This window comes from Paralichthys olivaceus, chromosome 12 (genome assembly GCF_024713975.1).
Source record: "Paralichthys olivaceus isolate ysfri-2021 chromosome 12, ASM2471397v2, whole genome shotgun sequence".
In the NCBI taxonomy this organism is placed as follows: domain Eukaryota; kingdom Metazoa; phylum Chordata; class Actinopteri; order Pleuronectiformes; family Paralichthyidae; genus Paralichthys; species Paralichthys olivaceus.
Window position 1 is genome coordinate 12641391 of NC_091104.1, and position 23629 is coordinate 12665019.

Genomic DNA, 23629 nt, shown 5'->3' on the forward strand with positions numbered 1-23629 from the left:
ACAATTAGTGAGTTGAGTACACTCACAGTGTTGCCATTTTATTCTTATTTACATTTACATTTAAAGATGATATCAATTAATGTTTGACCATTAAAACACCCTTACTTTTCCCCAGGAGTGTGTTGATCATAAGTTGATAAATTACCCAACCTTCTATGTAAAGTGCCTTGAGCGAATGTGTATTATGATTTGACCCTTTACAAATAAAATCAACATTTTATATTTCTGTATCTGGGCTCTTTGGTGAGGAATGAGTCGGGGGTGCATGTGCATGTACCATAGACTGTATGCATGGACACCAACAGCAAAATACTGTAAAATACAAAATTTCTTTCTTTCTTTTCAAAACATTTCTTCTTTTCTTTGCTTTGGAAAAGCTTTAAAAAAAAAAAATCATCTTTCATAAATAGTATCCTAATGTGGATGAAGATAAATAAACATTTTCCAGACAGACAATACTGAAACAACCTGAACTTGTCCTCTAGGGGACAGACTGGTCTGATCTGTGTCACTGCAACAGCCAACCACCATGTTGCACCCTTCAACATGCACGTATACGAGGCTGTTACATAATCCTGTTTGTGTTTGTGTATGTATGTATGTGTCTGTGTGTGTGTGTGTGTGTGGGAGTCTCCTATGTATGCACACATGCAAACACAAACTAGGCAATACTCTACAGGGAGGTGGACCTAATGGCCCCCTGCATGGCTCTATCTATCTACCTATCACCGCTGGGGTTGTCTTAGTCCTCATGTTTATTCCCTATAAATCCACACAGACAGACAGACAGCGATTCCATTTTCATTCACTGCAGCAACCTTGCAGCAGCAAATGTTTTATCACATGATTTAACGTGATAAGATTTGAGATTCAAACTGAGACCCTTCATTTGAGCAAAGCAAGCTGCTTGTCTGCCTGTACCCGTATCCTGACGGCAAGGCAAGCTTACCCGCCCACCACAGATACATGCACAAGTTCACTCATGCACCAAGTTCTGTCTATTGTTGACATACAGGAGGGAGAGTTCAGCTTAGTGTACTTTCAGTTATTAATAGCTGCCTACAAGCTTTTTCACTGATTCACCACGTCACTTAGCTCCATGCCCCTCAACCAATCAGATGCTGGCCCCTGCTGAGCATGCTCAAGTCGACCGTGTTGTCATCTGTCCTCTCCTTTCCTCTCCTTTCCTCTCCTCTCCTTTCCTCTCCTCTCCTCTCCTCTCCTCTCCTCTCCTCTCCTCTCCTCTCCTCTCCTCTCCTTCATTTATTCCCAGCCCACATCATACCTCACCTTACTGCGCTCCACTTTTACAAAACCAGTCTATTATCATTATTTTTACATTACCATTATAAGTGTTAACTTAAAATGATCTATCCATGTAGTATTTTTCATGGTATTGTTTCCGTGAGTGTTTTTTTTCCCCTCTTTCTCCTCCTTCCATTCTGCCAGGCCTGATACTCATCACCTCGATTTTCACTAAATTGACACTGACTCTTTGCCTGTTTTTTCCATTAAAGCAGTAACTGGTTCTGCTTTGTATTAATTCAGCATTTTTCCTGCCACATCTGACCTGAAGTGCTGTGTTCTATTTTTGCCATCACTCATCTGCTCATTGTTTGCTGTATTTAAAGATTGAGTAGGTGGTAACCATGCGGTCGTTTTTTCACCTTTTTCTTCACTTTCTCTGTCGTAATCATCACTTATTATTATTTGATCCTATTTCTGATGAGAAAACCAGGTTAGCTGTAACACTAAGACACACTTCTTCAGGCTTCTGTGAAGGAGACACCCAGTCTCTCTCTGCAGCTCAAGGTGCTGGATGTTTTTTTTTGTTTTATCCCCCTCAAGAACAATTTTGCATTATCTTAAATAATGAAGTATATATAGTGATTATGTCTAAGGTATTTAAAGTGATTATTCACTGGTAAGAAATAATAATTTAGAAACTACCCCTTATTTAAGGTGAATAAAGGAAGTAAACACATTTTCCTGACAGTACTGGTAGATGAAGGCCAACGATTTACAAGCAAGAGGAGGTACAAAATCTTCCCAGGACAAGTGTCAGCAACAAGTTAATACAAGTACAGAAAGAAATTGTAGTTGTAGCAGTGCACAGTTTTGGGTTTGCACATTTTGTAATTTCACTCCAATTAGAAAAAACAGCGACCTCACTAATCTGGTTGTGTATAATCTTATAATCTGGCCCTGAGCAGAGCGCTGTAAGCACGTTCCCGCATTGGGCACCACCTGTCAATTAACTAGCGAGAGAGGGATGAGGGTTACTTTGTGTTAGTTGAATTTTTTCGGACCACCATGCACTTTGTACTTTGTTTTTTTTTTCTCCTCTCACCATGGAAATGTTAACCATAACCACAAAATTCATGCGGCTACAATCGGCACTATACACAAAATGAAAAGCTATATACTTACATGTAAGACACAAACTACAACACATTGCAACAGTATATTAACAATCAAGTTAAACTGAAGAAGATGTGTCCTGGAAGTCATTAGAAAAGGGTCGCAGGGTCACAGTTTATTGGATGTGTAGTTCCTTCATACACAGTTTGGTATCTTTGCCTTTTTTACACTTTCAAATATTTCACCTCAAATCAAATGTTTATGGTCACAATTCATCTTGTAGCTGGTCGGTCTGGTTCCAGGCTTTAAAGACTTTTTATAAGGATTGTCTGAAATGTCAACGGAAAAAATAAATGGGACTTTTACTTCTTGAACCAGCGCCATTCTAAAAGAGGCTGGTCGCTGTTCCGCTCTATTTATTATCCTGATTTCATTGCAATTCATCAAGAAGTTAAGTCTGAACCAAAGTGTTGGATGAAAGATAAATTACCCACATTACAGTGCTGTCTCTAGTACCAGGCTGCCAGTGAGGCTCAAATGAAACCACTTCAAATATATTGGAGAACTAGGGTGAGCATGTAGTTGAAGACATTAAACCTGCAGTGTTCATGCACTGTCTGAAATCCTCATGACTTCAGTCCAGCTAATTTAGATTCAGCTCATAATTTTGCAGAAGAGGTAATTCATCACATTGATTCAGCGATGAAGAGGCAGTGAGATACGTTTCCTTTCAGCAGTAGGAAATGTGGAACAGTATCTGTTCATAGGAACACGGTTTATCTCATCACAGGCTGAGGTGCATGTGCTTGTTGCGCCACAGGTTTGAATTTCCACCTCTAGCCTCATTTTGCCCTCTCAGCCGCCCCACTCAAACGTAACCACTATTAAACGTAACAGAATTCCAGCTTTTTCAAAATATAGTTTGATTTCATTTTGAGCCGTCCTCCATTTCTGATCTTTGTCTGTAGCCCTTTTTACAGACCTGCAGTGTTTCTTGGAAACACAATGAACTTTTGGTGATAAAGGACGACGCCAGTGTTTGTGTAAACAAAAACACGTTCTTTCCAGAGTGGAATTTTTACATCATGCCACCTGCATGCCCAACCCAGACACCACTCCTTCCTGTGGTTGTGAACACGTCTCCTGCTGCATTCTTCATATGTGAAAGGCAAAACGACATTTTCCAGAGTTTATGTCTAAAAAAACAGCTTATGACTGATTCATCACGTAGTTACTGTGTTTTAATTGGCCTAGAAAGAGATGGAAAATTAAAGAATAGAAAAATAGATAAAATGAAAACATGGATTAAGAGAAGACAATGTTGATATTGGGGAGAAAAAAAAACGCAGCACTGCTTACATGCCTATTGAAAGTATTTCTCGTTATAGCTCTTGGTTTTCTAATATCCATTTTGTAAAGAACTGTTGCAAGTTCTTTACAGGGTAACAATTTCTCTGTCAGTAACATTTTGGTTAATATTAAAAAAAAAAAAAAAAATCCCCATTTGGTCAAATAATCCTCTTTTTTCAGTTTTATATTCTTAAAGCTTCACTGTGCTATTTAAGTTAGTGAATATACTCCATTGAAAACTGTATGAATGAAAATTACCTTGAAATATTTTGAATAATAACATTATTCCTGTAGACTTCATGAGCTTTCGTCAGTCTCACACTTATTCAATAAATCTCCAATCGCCTCAAGCGATCTGTCTTCAGGCTTAAACCATATCATGTGTAATGAAAGGCTGAGCTACGCAGAACATTTAGGCCTAGGTGATATAGCTGTTGATGTTGTCTGAAAGGTCAGTGGAATTAAAGGTTGTTATATAACTCCTGGCTTTTGTCTTCGTAAGCTCTGTGAGGCAAACTCCCATTTCACCTCGGAGAAACACAATCGACACTTCAGCAGGAAAAACTCGTGATTTTTTTGATCTGAGTCTACTATTGATTATTGTCATTTGCAGTTCCACTGGTGGTTGTGAAGATGTCAACTGTAAGAAATGTGTTGTGACAAACAGATGTGAGGATAACGACAGCACCTTTTATCATTACAACAACCTTTCACTCAAATTACTCATTTCTATTTACACTGGTTATATTAGACCATTTCTAACTTGTATGTCTGTTTTCCTCTTCTCCCCTTCTTCTCATTCTCTAATTTCTTCTTCTCCTTTTTTTCTTCTTCCTCTTCTTTTTCCTTTTCTGCTTAATTTTCTTTTTCCTCTAACTCTCTGTCTTTGTCTTCTTCTTTCTTCTCTTCCTCTCCTGCTTCTTTTTCCTCTTCTTCTGCACCTTCTCCTTTTTTTCCCTCCTCCACCTCATCGCTCTTCACCTTCTTCTTCAACTCTGTCTCTCTCCTGTTATTCAGTCAGTTTTAAGGCTAACATAATTTAGCCTACTTTGCAGATCATACCATAATTACGTTTTGAGTTCATTTCATAAGACGATCATCATTTAGAAATCAAAACAACTAAATAGCCTGTCAGACTACTTCTTCTTTCAGAGCAGCCTTTTATTCTCTCTACTTATACAGCAGCACTTCCAGACGGCCCCAAATCGAAATTGTAATGACCTGTCCTTCCATTCTGTGGTTGTAAGGATGAATAGATATTGCCAAAATTGTGTGTATGATAAACTGCTCCATCTCTCCTGCCATTATGTGGAAATGAGGACAGGGAGAGGAAAAGAATAAAAGAAAGAATCCAACACATAATAGCATTATTCTATGTCTCTGGCTGAAGTAAGACATCTATTCAAGTCTGTCCTTGTCCGTTTACTAAGAAAGGAACACCTGGGTGTGTTGTGTGTGTGTCTTTTTCAGTTTTATGTAGTAAGGTACTAGCTACTCAGTCTGATGCATTAACCCTTAACACAGGAAATGGCCAATTTTTGGTGTGTGTGTGTGTGTGTGTGTGTGTGTGTGTGTGTGTGTGTGTGTGTGTGTGTGTGTGTGTGTGTGTGTGCGCGCGCGCGCGCGCGCGCGCGCGCGCGCGCGCGCACTGTTGCAGTCTTATGTAGTAAGGTGCTAGCTGCTCAGTCTGATGCATTAACCCTTAACACAGGAAATGGCCAATTATTGACGTATGTGTGTGTGTTGCTCTTCCTGACAGGTGCTGGAGAAATTCATGTCTCGTCTGGTGCAGAACCGGGTGATGGCTCACAAGGACCTGAGGACTCTCAGCAAATACCAGCTCATCCTCGCCAGAGACCAGTTCCGCAAAAACCCACCACCGCATCTCAAGGCACGGACTCGTGTCTGCTCTGTGATTGGCCAGTGTTAATGTTACAAACTGTGTGTTACACAGCTTCAGTATGTGTCTTTAAGTATCACTGGTAGGCTGTTTTAAGTACAAATTTACAGATTTAATTTAACTTACAAAAGATGATAGAATAATTTAAATATTATATAACATCTTAATTGCAAATAGAAATTTAAATTTGACTGCATTTTTAAAGACAGTAGAAACGGGATCAAGGATGTTATTGTTACAGCTGATGCATGCACAGCTCCTATAACTTGAATAGTTTATTTCTCCAGCACATTTTTGACCTCGGCCTCACAGTGGTGACATGGACTCCCCTGACCTCTTGCTCTCCACAGGGTCCACAGCAGGGGATGCTGGAGGGCGACTTTGCCCTCTGCATCAGCATGTACCACGGATACGAGCTGCTGATGCAGATGGGGCTGCGATCGCTCTTTTTTTACATCCAGGGAATTGTGGACGGATCCAGAGGTCGGTGAATTTATTTCTGGGGTCATTTTGCACTGTAACAGATTTCCACCAAAGTTTTTGATAACCCTGATTTTTTTTAATCCTCGCCACCAGCAGCATAAGCACAAAATAATATACAGTGTATGATTTGTAAAACATGTTTGCGATCCTTGTTTCAGAGATGTCCAGGGCGAGGAATGAGCTGCAGAGGACTCCCACCTTCATGGACCTCTACCATGAGATGGAAGTGATGTTTGTGAAGCCGTCTGCTGGTACCTGAGCACTTATTCATATCATCTCAGTCATAGTTTTGCACTTTCCTGAATGGATGAGCCTGTGTCGTTTGTGCTTTAATCTGAATGCTGTTCCTCCAAATCTAGAAACAAAATGTTTGAATTTACATGTTGCTCTAAAGTTTATCTATGAATACACTGCCTCTTTTTGATTAGCATCCTCTATGATTATTATTTCCAGGTCCAGATGAGCCGTTCATTTACAGTCACCCCAAACTGGAGAAACTGGAAGGGGTGGTGCTGCAGCATTTCAGACAGTGGGCTGAGAGCTCAGCAGACAATGATGGTGATTTACTTGTTATAGCAGTCGCAGGCTGTGACTCCTGTACGGAATGATTGTTCTGATTGAAATCTGAATTTGTAATTCTCTTCATTCTCTTAATACAGCACTGTAGTTTAATCCTGTTCTTTTGCATTATAGATGCAAAGTTTGGGTTTCGATTGTTTTGTTCCTGGTAAATATACAGTACTGTGTTGTCCATCCTCCCTCAAATATGTGCAAGCCCCTTGTCCAGAGTCCTTCTCAATAAGCAAAAGCAGTGAATGTATCCTTAATAGAGTATTTATATGTTATATTACCAAAACAAATTCTGATAAAACTGTGTTCACTTAGAGCTTTATAAATCATTCCAGCATCTGAATCCAACATATTATAAGTTCAAGCACCATAAGAAATCAGCCGTTTCTGTGTCATTATTGTCCCGGTTCAGCTCTTCGGGCGGAGAGCACACGGGTGATGATCTTCTCATCTTTCCGGGAAAGTGTGCAGGAGATCGCCGACATTTTGAACCGCCACGCTCCGATGATCAAGGTCATGACCTTTATGGGCCAGGCCTCGGCTGGGAAGGGGGTCAAAGGCTTCACCCAGAAGGAACAGCTGGAGGTACGTATACTGTGCTGCTAAAACTGCAACTGCAAGTGATTTGTCAGTGTTGTGGATTTGGTTTTAACTGTAGAAACTATTCCATAACCTTTGCCAGCACTAAGGCTACGTCTAAACTACTACATTTGCATGTGTTTTAATAACATACCTGAAAACGTTCTTTCAGAAGGGGGTCATGTGATAGGAGCCTGACAAACAAGCAAAGGCTACGTCCTGACCAAAAAGACACAATCAGCCAGTGGTTGTGAGCACCTACTTCATCTTTTCCAAACATCTCAGTTTCTGGCGCCCAGACTAAAATGCAGCACTGTAATTTTCAAACTAAAACTGAGCCAGCAGCGTTTCCAAACTTCTCCGTCTTAGCGGCTCTAAAACTCTGGAGTAGTGTGGACGCCAGGTATTTCTGTAGCTGAGTTGATGCGTTTTCAAACGAAACCTTGTATTGTGGATGTAGCCGAAGAGTTTCTAAACATAGATTCTTTAGTGAAACACATGAATGACCTAAATAAACTTAATATAAAGTCAAAAACCTGATTGAATCCCAATTCCTAATTTTAGCCAGCTCAGTTGGTAATGAAAGAGAGAGAAAATAAATAAATATATAATAAAATATATATATAAAAATATATATCTCTGTACAGACAGTACGTGGAACCTCCTCTGACTAAATAATGCAGGAATGGTGCTCATAATGTAAATGTACATAGCCTACTGTTGACTGCTGCACACACTTTATGTGTTAATATAGACCAGACACTGCATTATAGACCAGACACTGCATTATAAAAAGGCCTCTATATTTATATCTTTGTATATATTGTCACGTTTTAGGTGGTGCACAGGTTTCGTCAGGGAGGCTTCAACACGCTGGTGTCGACCTGCGTGGGGGAAGAGGGGCTGGACATCGGAGAGGTGGACCTCATCATTTGCTTCGATGCGCAGAAGAATCCCATTCGCCTTGTGCAGCGGATGGGACGTACCGGCCGTAAAAGGCAGGGACGCATCGTTGTCATCCTGGCTGAAGGACGCGAGGAGAGAGTGAGTGTTTAAAAAAAAAAAAACATGTGATCCTTGAATTAAATTTGAATTGAATTTTCTCGTCTCACAAACAATTGCACAAAATGACCTAAATTTGAACTTTTCATTCACCTTCAGACGTACAACCAGAGCCAGAGCAACAAGCGCAGTGTTTACAAGTCCATCACTGGCAACAAGAGTGGCTTCCACATGTATCCCAACAGTCCCCGCATGCTGCCAGAGGGAGTGAACCCCACCCTGCACAAGATGCACATTACCTGTGGCCAGTTTGAAATCAGGGAGAGCAGCAGGGCGTCCGGCGGCGGTCGACGGTCCCACTGTGAGAGACGGAGCTCCCTCATCCACCCTCAGAACTTATGTAAGCAGCAAGGAAGAAGTGAAGAGTATTTTGATTATTCAGAATGGAGATAGAGAAAAATTGGTGTCTGAGTTTGTGTGTGTCCAATATTGTAGTTCAGCAGAGCAGGTCAACATCTGACGGGTTTCTGAGCAGTGCGGAATATTCCCTGTGGGCGTCCACCATGAGGCTGCAAGATGATGACGCCCATCCGACCCTGAAGCAGTCACACTTTGTGTCCATACCCAGTGATCGACCGCCTCAGGTTATCATTCTGTCTGAATTTCTGTTTGTTTGTTTCTGTCTTGGAGGTAGGGAGGACAATGTAGAAGAAAATAAAGCAGACTTAATATGTTTTTGTACAAAAAAATAAACAGTGAAATTAACTTTTTGTCTTAGTATACAAACACTTAAGAGAAACATACTAGATTTGAGGTTACCACTAGTTGGCATTTTGATAATTCTAACAATTGGCCAATAGTCAAAATTGCAAACGGAAACTGAAAAATAGTACCATAGTTACCAGTTAGCCAAGAGGTTCCATTTAAAACTGTTCTCATGATGTAGATGATAAGAATTAAGTAAAACTGCTACAGAGCGCTGGTTTCCTGTTTATTCAAATATATTGAACATACCGTGTGTCCAAATCGCACCAGATTCAACACTGAACTTCCTTGGGCCCTCAACAATACACATGCCAAGTGTGAAGACGATGAGATGAGTGGTTCTTGAGATATGTGAGCCACAGACAGAGATTTCTGGAAGATGGATATGCGTTTGTTGGCACCCTTCGTATAAAGCATCCCTAAATCAATCATACTGTGGTTCCAGTTTTCAGCTGTGTGTGAAGGCCGCCCCCTGAATTTGCCATTACCTCAGTGAGAAAAATCTCCTGCCCGAAGTTGGAAAATTACATATGGAAAAGTCAGGAGTTGAAAAGAAGAATACGTGCAGGAACCCTGCCATCATCCCCTCTGTGTCATTTCAGTGGCTGGAGAATAACACTAATACTCTCTAACACCTTCTATTTGTATGTGATTTTATGTCTTGAAGGAGGAACTTGACAAAAGCTGCCCCCCGTCCAGAGAGCTGTCTTTGTGGGAATGGAGACACTGGCAGCACAAAGTGTTGCCCACCCATGTCGTCGATCACTCCCTCCGCTGTCGCCACTTCATCCAGGTGATGGAGCTCGTAGACGGCATGAAGGAGGAGAACGAGGTGAGCAGAGGAGCAGCTGGTTTGTGTTATTAGGGATCGAGGCAGAAGTGAATGAACTGTGTGACATGAAGGGAAAAATATCAGAAGTTAAGCCTCCAGTGCGTCATCAAGTTAATAAGTTAACCAGATGACAGTGTACGCACTTGTTAAGGGTGTAGATCAGTTAACCAAAGGTCTCTGGTGTTTGCCAAATGGTTTGAAAAAAAAAAAGGGCTTCAAACATATTCCAAAATCTCTCGCTTGGTTTTTTAAAAGAAAGAAAGTACTTATGTTCATGCAAGGGAGAACCAAACCTAATAAAGTCACTCAACTAAAAGGAGTCAGCTGAGGTGCATGTGAAAATATGATTGTGGTTTGTGTTTAGTTATTACATTCATCATTTTGACCTGGAAGGCAAATTCTTCGCATAAAAAAAAAAGGATCCATGGTGAAATTGCAGTCCTGGTAAAAAAAAAAAAAGTTTATTTGTATTCAGTTGTGTGCTTCCAAGCGGATTCTCCTCTAGTTTCCTCTTAAACTCAATTTAACAAATAACTCTTTATATTTTTTTCATATTAATGATCATTTTCGAGGCAAACTTACATTTACGTTTATAGAGTTATAGAGACCTTAACTCGTTTTTCTTCTTCTTCTTCTTCTTTCTCCTCTTTTTCATCTCGTACTTTTTTCTGTGTGCTTACCTAATAGCAGCCTGGTTCATGGTCTTAGCCGCTGTGTGACAGCCATCTTGTGTGTTTGTCGTTGTTTGTATGATTTGTTATATTAGCAAGGTTAACAGATCTGTAGTCCCAGCAGTGCAACAACTCTGTTGCTATGGTGCGGTTTAATAATATCTGACCACAAGGCCTCCTTGTCTCACCATCTGCTACTTCACAAGATTGTTATCAGTAAGACCCTTGAATTGGTCCAATCCTCGGGTCTGGGATTGGGTCTGAGATTATGGTAAAACTGATGATTGGCTGAACATACGAGTGGGTTCTTATTACCTGGTTTTTTCCACTGTGGGTCTGACCATACAAGGGAAGGAGAGAATTAGCCCACATTCAAAAACAAAACAGGATTACAGGGCGAGATGACAGCCAACGTCTTGCATGCCTCTGTGGATTAATTCAGGTCATGAATATACCAGCGAACCAAACAGAGTTAACTTTCAATCATCCACTTGTACATGGAAAAAACAACATTACTCAGTGTCCGAAAGTAAAAACAACAATTTGCCGTAGAACACAGAGGCGTTAGGCAGCGGCGGTGCAGGGCCCAGGCTCGTTTTATGGCAGCGGGATGATGAGAATAATATTTTCAAACTGCAGTTGTTCAGGTGCAGACTGTTCATACATCATACATCATCACCAGGCAGTTTTTCTACTTAGCTTTTGCACTCTATTTGACATATGCAATAAATGATCCTTGTACCTCCACTTCTACGCTTCTAAATGTATATTAATAATATTGAATGTAGTGTTTTTTTAATATTTATATATATATATATATATATATATATATATATATATCAATTAGATTTTTTTAAATATAAAGATATTTTTTCATGATTTGTCTATTTAAAGTGAGCTGTAGTTTGAGCATCATTTCTAAAAATATTTTTAAAAGATGCGCAAATCTTACAACATTGACAAACCTTGGTTTTCATTTATTTTACAGGTCCATTATTTCCTAACAATTTCTTGTAAGTTTCCTGAAAATCACAATTAAGTTATTTTGGCCTAATTATAGGAAAAATAATTCTGACAGTTTTGAGACTTAATTTAACCTTTAATACAGTTAGTTATGTTTAATACTTCTAGTTGGATTTCCAGGAAAGAAACTGTTTCATCTAAACATATATTAATATATTTTATATTAAATATTATGGAGAACATATTCCTCGTTAATGCTGAATTGTTTGTTGAGACGTCACATTTTACATGTCCAGCTGACCTGTAAGAAAACAAGAACAACATTATATGATTCTTCCCATGAAACCTTTTATTTTGTTGGAATTTATTATTTGAAATAAATTGAATTTACAACATAACTGAAACCTTATTTGAAATACGTGCATCCAGCTCTGCAATAGAAATCTTTTTCTCCATGATTCATGGCCTAACGTTATTTCCTCACATTATTTGAAGAGTACTTTCAATACAAACAGTGTAACACAAAGCGCTTCCTAGAATAAAAGCTATAAAAACAATATATATCTTGTCCGCACCACTCCACCCACCCTCATGGCAAGGACCAAAACAATGACGACAGGAACTGAGGAAATGCTATTGTAAGTCTCATAAAATTGCAAAGAGGAAATTTCGAAAGCTGGTAAACAAAGAGACACGAAGATGAAATACTAAAAGATAAGAGAAAAATACAAAGATTAAATAATACAGATCACCAAAACAGACTTTTGTATACAAGGTAAATGGTTTAAAATTGTCATTATTATTCAACATTTCCAGGCAAAAGCCCTTTTTGAATTAGATGAGCAAGTCTGTTTTGGTCTTTGTCTGTTCTTTATTTCAGTATTTTTTAAAGCCTGTTGATTTTCGTCTCAAAACTTTGAAAAGCAATTACAGTAAACAAATTTGTCTTCTCCTTCATTGTCTTTTCCCTAAATTTGACAAATCCACAATCCTGCTAAAAACATATTGTAAGTCATGGTTTGATGAACATTCATTCTCCATTCATTGCTGATTTAAAGCCTTTTATGCAGCAGCCATGTCCCATATTCATTTGCGCCCTATCAGGGACATCACAGCTTCTACTAGCTCGACCGGTATTTGCCGAGAGGCGTTCTGACCTTTTCCTCCAAAAACCTCAGAGAAGGAATAAAAGAAGAAAATTCAAGTTGCTAAATCAAAGCCCTAACTTTATCTTACACACGTCCTCATTTTAGGGTTGTTTATGTCGAGGAGAGTTCAAAACCATGCCATGTCTTTCATTGTGCTGCCGCTCGGCCTGTCAGACACGTGGAGACACATGGCAGACACGCCTCCTCCTGCCATTATGTAACGCTTCTCTGAACTGTTACATAAATCCAGGAAGCTGGAAGTAGGTCAGGCTGTAATGACATAGATGTGAAGTGTGCAAGGCTGACGAGGGCTGAGCCGCAGATCAGGGACTGATGTAAAACAAATAAAACACATAGTAGAGGCAGACAAATACAAAGTAGTTTGATAAGAATGAAAGAAGCAATTTTTAATAATGAATAATTCACAGTTTTACATTGAGCTAAACAAAAACAGAAAATTCAGCTGAGAAAATTCATTTATTTTACCCTAGAAAAAGAAAAAACACATCTTAGAAAGTTGCGTCATTGTCATCTCGTCACTCACTGGCTGAAAGTTTTCCCTCTGCTCGTGTCTTCTCCTTCCTCTTAGATTTGTTAAGTTATACTCAGATTCCAGGGTTTGTTCTCATTAAAAAAGCTGAAATTTGTATGTGAATTCACACTGTGTGCAGAAAGGAAATGTAGCTGATTCTGCAGAGTAGCGTCTTCATAGCAACTGTTATTAAAATGCCTCAGTGTCTGCAGGGGAGTATTGTTTGAATTAGTGTCAGCCGATCTGAGGACAAAGAAAACGCAAGTGATTGTCGACCTGTGCTGGGGCATGTTTTGAAACAAACTCATGCAGACAGATAATAAGGCTGAGGCGTTCTTTGTACGTGTGCATGAGCATCAAATCCGTGTAATTGTTTTAATGCAATGAGATAATGAGCAAGGAGAAGTGTTCACTTCGCTGCCTCCTTCTCATGCAGACCGAACAACATGAAAACACTCCCTCCGTCCTACCCTCGTCATTGAATTTATTTCGGTCGGCCACATCTCTAGATCTGGAGGCTTAATCTGACCATTAATGAATTGTGTGTGGTTAAGATTAGTGCGAATTTAGTTCATTTTTTCAGCAATGAACAGCGTTGAAACTTTTTTTTCCGATGTCTTCAAGAAAAGGACGATGTTGATAGATTCCCTCAAAAGCTCAGTGTCTCTAATCTGTGAATTCCTAAAAGCCTGTGTTCCATTTTTCAGTGGGATTTTGACGTTTAAAGTACGTGCATTGAACTTGGTCTTTGTGCAGAGTGGACAGCTCGGAGCAAAGCTGTGTCTGAGGGTCATGGGAGTTTTAAGGATGGGTTTAAAGATGGATTACCCTAAAAAAGATGTAGGGTAAACTCTATATTTTACAAGTGCATTCTGGATGCGTCAGAGAGAGCCTGAGACATTTTGTGAGAGTTTTTGAATGAAGTTCTGGACTTATCAACACCCATGTACTCCTTTGACCATCAGACACAGCCAGTTATGATGGCAACCCTGCAACACAAACCTTTTACAAGGACATGCACTCACATTTTTTGCTCCATCATTCAAACCTCGCCTCTCCACATTCAGGGCTGTGTTACGGCCTGTATTGACTGACTGCAGCGAGTTGCAGCCCAGTAATTATCCAATATTTTCCTAGTAATTAAGGCCAATTTTCTTGATTGACATTTAGACTTGTCACGCAGGTGAAACAGCAAACATGTTCCTGGAAACATTGTGAGGGCTCTGTATAATTTAAGTGACCCAGAAAGCCAGTGTACAGTGTGTGATGTCAACAAAAGGAAGCATCAGTGTCAAAATTCAGAACGTCTGACCGGAAAAAAGATGTTAAAATACATCAGTTAATATAGGTATCAATTATTATTAGTATATTTACCGATGCTTCTCTTGATTAAAAAAGTAATGCTCGAAGACAAACAGGTGTAAAAAAACTTTTTTTTTAATCATCTTCTGAAGAAAACACAATTTCTGTGTTAACATTTTTGTAATTTACGTGATCAAAAAAGTAAAACACTTAATGTTAATGTTAACAGACATATATCTTTCACATTGATCAGCTAAGAAAAATCCAAAATCCAAATTTAACCTGTAATTTCACTCTTAAATGTGAGTAATTCACTTGGTGAAAAAAATGCTGAAATTTAAAAATGTTATATTTTTGAGTGGATTAGTAAAATACAATTCGTGTTTTTCCTCAGAAACTGATAAAATAGAAATGTATTAAGGAATCAGATGACATATTTCAGAGGAAAGTATTCAGCCCTCTGCTGGAGCTGCTGAGCGTCTACAGCTCTCATGCTTTGGCTGCAGCTGTCCCGCCTCCAGGGTTTTAGTGTTTTAGTGTTTGTCTTAAGACAAATCATTTAACTAAAGGATTAAAATAACTGGCCCTGCAGAGAAATACAATTATGGGTGTTGTTCATAATTTATTTAGGTTATGAGAACACTTCCTTTATTTCTTTGTACAATGCACTCCACTGAGCACCATTCTAGTTTACATAGCGTTTATTGTTCTAAACAAATGTATATTTGGTTTAACGCCTCTGTAAAGGCTGCATCTCCCTCCCAACACTGACTGAAATACACGTCTGTCCATCTCCTACCTGTTGAAGCAGGAAGTGAGACAGTTGACTGAGTTCATTCCTCATACAGAAAACTGGGCCAACGTTCTTGTATGAATTCCAAAACCACCTGCTGATGCCAGTTAAACTGCACAAACACAAACTCTTCAAATGTAAATTTTAAAAAACAAACAAACAAAAGAGGAATCAAAAACCCCTTTTGCTAAGTTTCTCATTGCTATTATCTGTCATTCCACTGCTCAAAAAGTCTTCTATAGGGTTTAGCAAGGGAGAGTATGTTGGAGGGCAAACATTGAGAAATGCAGGTCATTGATATATGATATTCTTTGACCACAGTTCTCTCTTGTGTGACCTAGGATACATTTCCTCACCACAAGAAGGTCTTTTACGCACTGTTTCTCATTTTTAGCAACTCCAGGGGCCATTTGTTCACATTAAACCATGCCCACTCAAGTATGAAGCTTTATTTAATACCATGACATAAGGGCTCCTCTCAGTCCTTTTTTATCACCCTCTTCTGAGACAAAACCTGTATTTTGCTCTCCAAGCACGCTCTCATTTCACATAAGGTCTCTTATTTACTCATGGAGCGTCTTCGTCCTGGTGCTCACAGTTTGGATGACACCCTGCTGGCCCAAGCAGGATACCACTCTCAATTAATCATTTCCAGGTCAAATGGTCTGTTGGATGGTAACGATGTTTATCCGCTTGTTTATCCGCAGAGATAGAGAGATTACGTAATTCTGTTGGAGCTTTATTGCTAGTTTTAATGTCTATTAAAACTGTTTTCCTGCGGAGCTTTGAACAACAGCTAATTGTAACAAGACAAAGTCTGTCTTCTTCCATGCTTTACCAAAACTAATTTGGGCAATCAGACTTGTATGTGCCCCATGTGTGGCTGCCATGTGACATCTCTTCCTCGGACACTTCTGATTATATTAGAGTTTGATTGGCGAATTGGACGGCCTCAACATCACAGCTGACGTAGAACAGGCTGGCATAGTTAATAGCAGCTCCTTTACCTTGGTCCTCCTGCTGTGAGATCTTTTCTTATACAACTCCCTCTGTTTGTGTGTGTGTGTGTGTGTGTGTGTGTGTGTGTGTATTCAGGGGGAGTGCCATTACGAACAGGAGCTTCTTCCTTACCTCCACAAAGCCGACAAAGATGGCGACATGAGGAAAGGACAGAAGAAGCAGAAGAGCGTAAACACCTGCGCTAAAACACTCAAACCTTCTCATTCTACATCGTCTGATCTGGAGTGTATCGAGGAACTTGAGAGCGACTTCACAGATCACCCAGGGCTTGAGGCTATTTGTCCTCTCCCTTCAAAAAATGACTGTCCAGAAGCAGACATGGATGATGACTGTGTCAATATTAACGAAGGTGTCATAAATTCAGACATTATCTCACGGCTGAGTACAAAAGTTGATGAGGAAGAAGATGTTGAGCTTCAGGCCATGTTCTACCTTCCAAAGTGGGATTCAGCTCCTCCTCCCTCCTCTGCTGAGCTCCTTCCGGGGACAAGTGAGAGTCTGAAGGTCATTCTGGCTCACGTGGCCGAGCTCCTCTCTCGATCTCCTTCATTGCCGCCTGCAGAGTTAGAGGCTGATATGGCGACTCCGTCACTTCCTCCCTTTCATCAGCAGCTTAATCAACCATTTCAGGTCAGCTTTACCTTGGACATAGACGATGATGATGAAATGATGATGAGCAACGCCGGCAATGCCTCCCAGAGGGCAGACTCAAACCAGCCTCCAGCGGGTCAGGAGGTCAGTAAAAACTGTAGTGATCTGCTGCATGAGGAGCATCTGCCTGTTCGTGTAGCAGCCAACAGTCCAACCTGGGATGAGGTGTTTGGGGAGGAAGAAGCCAACATCGAGGCAGACGAGGAACTGTACAATAACTTCAAGAAGCAACAGATTGGCGAGGAAGCTGAGAAGAGCCAGAAAATAAAGAATAACTCAGACAACACGAGCGAGGAAAAGGTCAGCTGGGATAATGTGAGGACTGAGGAAACGCCACACTCGACGGATGGAGGTGTGAACGACGACAGGGCCTCTCGGTGCAGCCCTCACATGGACGACAGCATGGATCTGTTTGGGGATGACGAAGCCTTCCTGCAAATGACTATCCCCGACATCCCCACTCCTGGAGTCACACCCAGGACGTCCCCTTGTGCCAGAAACGTTCCCAACAGCATAAAAAGGAAGTCTGACACGTCACAAATGCAGAACACAACACAACCGTTTAGCACTGAGCACACAGCAGACAGCAGACAAAGATTAAACACAATGCAAACGGATGATTTAGCATGCACAAAGCAACTAACTCAAACTCTGCATGCCAAGCAGACAACTCATGATGCAGCCGCTTGCAACACTGGAGATAAGATAATTTCAGCTCACTGCAAATCTCCCACAGTGCAACAAAACGCTGAGTCATGTGATAGTTCCCATGACTACTTCTCTGTCAACTTTGACCTTGGTTATTCCCTGGAGGACTCAGGAGACGAAGCAGACGTAGAGGCCGTTCCTGCCTCGTGTACGTTGACCTCTCCAGAGCCTAAAAAGCAGAAAGCTGACTCCCCAGTGTCATTGCTGACCGTTTCTAACTCCTCCACTCCCTATAACAGCTTCACTGCACAGAGAATCCCTGCACAGTGCCGTGAATCTAAATTGTCCACACCCCAAATTTTTTCAGAGCAGAGGAACAGAGAAATGTCGCCTTTTCGGATGTTTAAGAGTGGTGCTCTCCCTTCTCCCATCACATCAGTGGGAGTGAGGAGGACGCTCATGCCAGGTCCAGCCAGGCCGCACACACCCTCTTTGCTCTCCAGCTCGAAATGTAAACGACCAGCAGGTTGCCCCGCCGAGGTCAAGGGAGGGTCAGGTGCGGAGAACAGGTCACTTCAGAAATCGGTTTGTGTTTCTGACTCACCCCCTCATCCAGGTTTGTTTACCCTTAAAAAATATGAATCGTGAATGTTGATTTCCTCATATTGAATCTTTTAGATTTTTACTGGGGGAAACCTGGTGTCAATGTTCCTGCTTTTCTCTGTCTCACCTTTCTTAGAGCAGTCCAACAGTGACAGTGAAGAGGAAGTTGTGGTTCTTAAAAGAAGACATCAGGATGTGTTCAACACTTTGTCGTCCCCAGAAGTGGTTAGCAAGGCCTAATGATTTTTATTTTATCTTATTTTATTAATCTGCTTCCTGGACCAGGTGGGTAGGTCTCAGGTCATTTGTGTTCACTCAGTTAATTGATTTATTATTCGGTCTATAAAATTCGGAAAAAATGTCCATCAGATTCTTGTATCCTGCATTGTGTGACCTCTTTTTCTAAATCCCTGACCAACCGACCTGGTCTAAAAACCCAAAGATATTCAGTTTTCTACTAAACTAAAATTATTATATTTTTAACAGTTTAGATTAAACTGTGGCTCTTTTTGAGTTTTGCTCAGTCTTGTCAACAAAACACAGTCACACATTGATACACATCTGTGTGATGCCACAAAAACAGCAGCCTAGATAGGAGATTTCTGATTCAGACGACTGCGGTTGCCTCTGTCCATCATTTCCAAAGGTACATGCGGTTGTCATGACAACCAGTCTGCAAGAAGTAATGTGAATGAAATGTCACAGCAAGAAATATCCTCATTAAAGAAGAAAAAGAAGCATTCTTATAATAGACAATGTTCCTGAGTAAGAAAACACATCTATGTATGTATGTATGATAATGTTTTTTCTCTGTTAGTCCAAGATCAGTGACGTGGACTCTCCGGTGGTTGTGAACAGGAAACGGGCAGCTCCTCTTAACACTGTGAGAATTTCTCGATTAGTACGAAAGTATATTACCTCGTCAATTTTTTCTGCATGTCCTCATGTGCAGCATCAGAAAGCATTCACGGTGCACAGTATTGGACTAATTTGCTCTGCTTGTTGTCCTCCAGTCTGATGAAACAGAGGGCGAAGCTGTTTCTGATGATGATTTCCAGAACGAGAAAGTGATTGCACACAGAACCCCAGCGCAGGGAGCCGAGAGGAAACGAGTCAAACGGGCCGAAGCCAAGGTCTGTGCAGCAACAGATTGCTCAGTGTGAAGCTGTGATCAGAATCTGAAGTTCTTCATTTACTCGTAGCTTCATGCAGGGAATGACAGGTTTTCTGGCTCCATTATTAAGCCCTGACCTCTTTCAGCTCTTCGTCTTTTTCAAAATACAGTCACTGCAAAATTTCAGACCATGTTTTTATATCTGTTGACACCTTCAGCGTTGACATTTTCCATTGTTTCTTTTATCAGCACGCCGTGTGTCACAAAGTGCGTCAGTTCCTGCAGGAGGAAGCGGAGCTGTCGGAGGATGAGGAGGGGGCAGACGTGTCGTCTGATGAAGAGGATGGAGAGGATCAGAACCAGTCTCTTGATGGATTTGTGGTCAACAACACACACTTCTCTCAGGGACTGAATGGTACAGCACCAATGAATGTGCTTATGCTATATCTGGATAAGTGGATTATTCAAATCAGATTCCCTGAGCTGTGTTTGAGTGCTTTAGGAAGCTGTAGTCCTGCAGTGACACTTAGACTTGTGCTTCCTGTCTGTCAGACTCAGAGATGCATGGGGTTTACCTGAAGTCAGTGAGAAGCCCTGCAGTCCACGGCAAATTCAAAATGTCTTACAGAACCCATCGCACTGACATCTTTTCCCAGGTATACTTTCTATTTTATACCAAGCATTTCTTTACCCAATGCAGATGAAAAATCTCCGAACAAACATGTATCTATCCGCCTGACCTCTTATGCCCAGGTGCCTGAGTTGGATGAAACGTATGCCGAGGACAGCTTTGTGGTCGGCAGTGAGGTGGAGGAGGTGGAGAGCAGCGTGGAAGAGGCTGAGGACATCGAGCTCATGCCTGAGGACTCGTACGTAGATGGTAGGAGGCAGTATGCCACCAGGCGGCGTGTTTTCCTGCACAACGTCAGGGCGAGAGACAGACCCGGCGCTAAGACCGGGGCCGAAGCTTCTTCAGAGCAGAGAGCTGAGGAGAAAACCAAGCGTACCCGGATCATACGTGTGAATGATTCCAGTGATGAGGAGACAGGTGAAGTTAGCGAAGAGAGAAGCCTTACCACAGGGGGCAGTGTTGCTGTCACCTCGCAGCAAAAGGCAGCACAGCTGGAGCCCAGCAGACATCAGCAGCAGCAGAAAGGCCCCTTCTCCTCATCTTCAACCATCGCAACCAAGGTCTCACTGTTGAGTAAACGACAAAGGAGCTCGGAGAGTGAAGAACAGCTAAATGAGAGGTATGGAAACTGTCATATAGTCGCACAGATCTTCAGTTAGCAGCTATTAGAGAATTGTTTGTGTTCTCCTGCAGGTGTCGCCGGAGGTTAGAAAATCAGCATCTCCTCTCTGATGAGCTCGACTTTGAGAAGTCAGTGTCGCAGATAACCTCCAAGAATCCGCCCAAGGTAAAAGCAAACAAAACGAACGTACACACCACAGACTGTGTGTAAAGATGGACAACGCGTCTCCATTTCATCCCCCTATCTTGAAATGAAGCCAAAATATCCTGAATGAAATCGCTGCCATCTTGCGCATTTGGAGCCAGAGGAGGCGGAGTAACGATGGGCTGAAAAATTGATTTTACTTGTACATTGATGTTTTAGTTTCGTCCATGTCCCATCCAAAACAGATGGTGAGCGCCTTTGGCTTCGCTGCAGCGGAGCTGTCATGTCGTCCATCTTTATAAGCAGTCTATGGTTAACACACCTGTCCACAGTGCCGTACATGTGGGAGAGAAAGATGCAGTACATAGACACACTGTGCTGATTCATTTTTTATCAGGTGCATTATCGCTAGAACCTGTGCACTGAAGCTATTTCTTAAAAACTTCAAAGTAAACATATACATTTGATTTCCTTTGTCCAGGCCCCACCCACCCCCTCCTCAGTGCCTCAGCCCCAGGAGTCCGTCTGTCAGGGTGCATCAGTGAGCGAGGCCCCTCCTCCTCCTGGGCCTGTTTGCATTCTTGTGGACAGTCGCTGCATCAGTACCGGAGTGGAGTTGATGACCAGCCTGCGTCAGCGCCACGCAGCCACCGTCCACGTCTGCTCCCTGGACGGCAGCTACTTCATCGTCAGCAACCGCATGGCGGTGGAGAGGCACAGCCAGTCCGATCTGGCAGCAATGCAGAACCGGAAGCGATTGGTCGAAAGAGTGAACAGCTTACAGGGATTGTTTGAGCGCGTTTGTCTGATTGTGGAGAAGGACCGAAGTAAACCAGGTCAGTTTGTGTCAAGGATCTTAATACTGTATAAAATCTATATTTTAAGACTTTTATTTATGTTTTTTCGAGATAGTATTGGAAAACATGTACATCCACAGACTCAGTGCTGGGCAGGAGCGAAAATCAAGACAAGAAATGTCAGCTGAGGCTACCACAAAATTTTGAATTACCTCACTTAGAAAGGGCCTGTGTCCAAAACTGGCACGCAGACATTTCTTGTCTTCTTTCATTCGTGGTTTATAATGGGCAACTCTTGTAAATATTAAAAGCACTAGTTTATATGCTTTTCTACAGAGAGGAGGATGAAAAGATTGATAAAACTCTCATTTTGTTGGACCAAACATGAAGCTCAGCTCTTGTTTGTTCATCTGTATAAATACCCAGGTGTAGTTGCGACAGTTTGTGGTGTTATGGGAGGTTTAATGCTGTTTTTTTGTCTGAAACACTGTGTGGGATAATGTTTGTTTCTCATCCATGTGATAACCGTCACTTTCTCAGGTGAAGCATCACGACCGTTTCAGCGCACGCGTTTCTATGACGGCACGTTAGCGGGGCTGGTGCGCACCGGGGTTCGCCTGCTGTGGAGCAACGGCGCCGAAGAGAGCGCCGGCTTGCTGGCGGACCTGGCTCGGCTGGAGCAGCGTAAAGGTCAGGGCATCAGTGTTCCGCTGGAGGTCAAAGGGCAGCACAGGCAGCAAGCCCTGCAGCTGTACCTGAGCCTGCCTTCAGTCAGCTTCGTCCACGCTCTGAACATGAGCCACAACTTCAGGTCCATCGCAGAACTAATGAACAGGTAAAAGAAGAGCGTGTTTTCATATCATGATGCCGTCTTTTCCTTCTTGTTTACTCATCATAACAGCTCCTCTTATTGCAGCTCCATTGAAGCGATACAGAAAGGAGGCTGTATGAGCACATCCAGAGCTGAGGAGATCTACCGGTTCCTGCGCTACCCTTGTGACACTTTCCTCATGAACACATCAAAAGCAGGAAAAACCAGTTAGCAGCCTGGGCAGGCAGACTGTGGGAACTCCTCCCTCTCCATCATTAATCACCAACAAGCTCCTTTTATTTCTTCCTGTTTCTCCACTTCGTCCATCATCTTTCCTTTCTGCCACAGTATCATCATTTTTCTCTGCCCTTTGTTTTTCCTTCCTTATTTACGCTCCAGGGACCAGAGGACGACAGTAGATCAGCTGCATACGGTGGCCGCACAATCTGCTGTTGTGTCTGATTGAGAGAAGAGCCTCAGGATAATGACTCAACCATTTTGCACAAGAACTTGAGGGGAAACCCCGCTCAGCTTAATACTTTATGTAACACAATGGGACATACATAAAGCCTACTGTCTAATTTATGTTGTCGTACTGGGAGTAATCCTGTCAGCAACACTGTGATCATAAGAACCAAGATCTGCATCTGACACTTGAATAACTTATTGTTTATGTTAAAATAATGGACACATACAGATATTGTGTTGAATTTGTAAAATAAACAGTGATATATTTGTACGTGATTGTTTTTATGCTTAAAATATGAATGAAAAAGCAAAACTGTGTAAAACCTGTGATATTACAACCACTACAGTCCAGCCCTTTGTTACCTCATCCAAGAACGTTGTGTTTTCTGCCGTTTGTTTTTTGTTTTTGCAGGATTATGCACAACTGAACTGATTTCCATGAAATTTTGTGGAGGGGTTGGGCAAGACCAAAAGAACCCATCAAAGTTTGGAGGGACTCTAGATCACAGGGCAGATCCAGGAATTAGTTTTCACTTTCTTTTCCATGAAAGAGGATGTCGGTCTTGTTGTATACACTCTCTGAGCACCCTTCTAGATTGTTTATCTGTTATTTAGCTGGATTACGTAAAAACTATTAGAAGGAATTCCATGAAACTTGGTGGAAGGATGTGGAATGAGGAAAATATCAGGAAATAAACCAATTTATTTTCATGGTGATCCGAATTAGGGGGCAATTCAATTTTATTTCCACTTTCTTTCCAAACATTTTTTCATTATTGATTTCTCAGAAAATGAATTCATCTTAATGAAAGAAAAGTCATGTTTAAAGGACTGATATGAGTGAGTGCACTTTGGTGCAGATCCAAATA

The 23629-nt window shown here is 41.5% G+C and overlaps 1 protein-coding gene across 2 annotated transcripts in view; it reads left to right on the top strand.

Annotated features, from left to right (window-relative positions):
- The window catches only part of fancm (FA complementation group M), a 39223-nt gene extending 16192 nt beyond the window's left edge, over nucleotides 1–23031 (top strand). Inside the window, exons 5-24 of one of the 2 annotated variants that reach the window (XM_069536031.1) lie at nucleotides 5471–5602; nucleotides 5962–6094; nucleotides 6253–6345; nucleotides 6548–6652; nucleotides 7077–7249; nucleotides 8081–8287; nucleotides 8405–8645; nucleotides 8741–8889; nucleotides 9678–9842; nucleotides 16347–18186; nucleotides 18310–18398; nucleotides 18991–19056; nucleotides 19187–19306; nucleotides 19537–19702; nucleotides 19840–19943; nucleotides 20041–20537; nucleotides 20612–20705; nucleotides 21166–21520; nucleotides 22022–22316; nucleotides 22398–23031. In XM_069536031.1, coding sequence (XP_069392132.1) covers nucleotides 5471–5602; nucleotides 5962–6094; nucleotides 6253–6345; nucleotides 6548–6652; nucleotides 7077–7249; nucleotides 8081–8287; nucleotides 8405–8645; nucleotides 8741–8889; nucleotides 9678–9842; nucleotides 16347–18186; nucleotides 18310–18398; nucleotides 18991–19056; nucleotides 19187–19306; nucleotides 19537–19702; nucleotides 19840–19943; nucleotides 20041–20537; nucleotides 20612–20705; nucleotides 21166–21520; nucleotides 22022–22316; nucleotides 22398–22524 — 5151 coding nt within the window. In that variant the 3' untranslated portion in view covers nucleotides 22525–23031. Of the gene's footprint in view, nucleotides 1–5470; nucleotides 5603–5961; nucleotides 6095–6252; nucleotides 6346–6547; nucleotides 6653–7076; nucleotides 7250–8080; nucleotides 8288–8404; nucleotides 8646–8740; nucleotides 8890–9677; nucleotides 9843–16346; nucleotides 18187–18309; nucleotides 18399–18990; nucleotides 19057–19186; nucleotides 19307–19536; nucleotides 19703–19839; nucleotides 19944–20040; nucleotides 20538–20611; nucleotides 20706–21165; nucleotides 21521–22021; nucleotides 22317–22397 lie in introns of those variants that run through there. The other variant, XR_011244776.1, reaches the window with a different exon arrangement.
- Nucleotides 23032–23629: the final 598 nt, after the last annotated feature.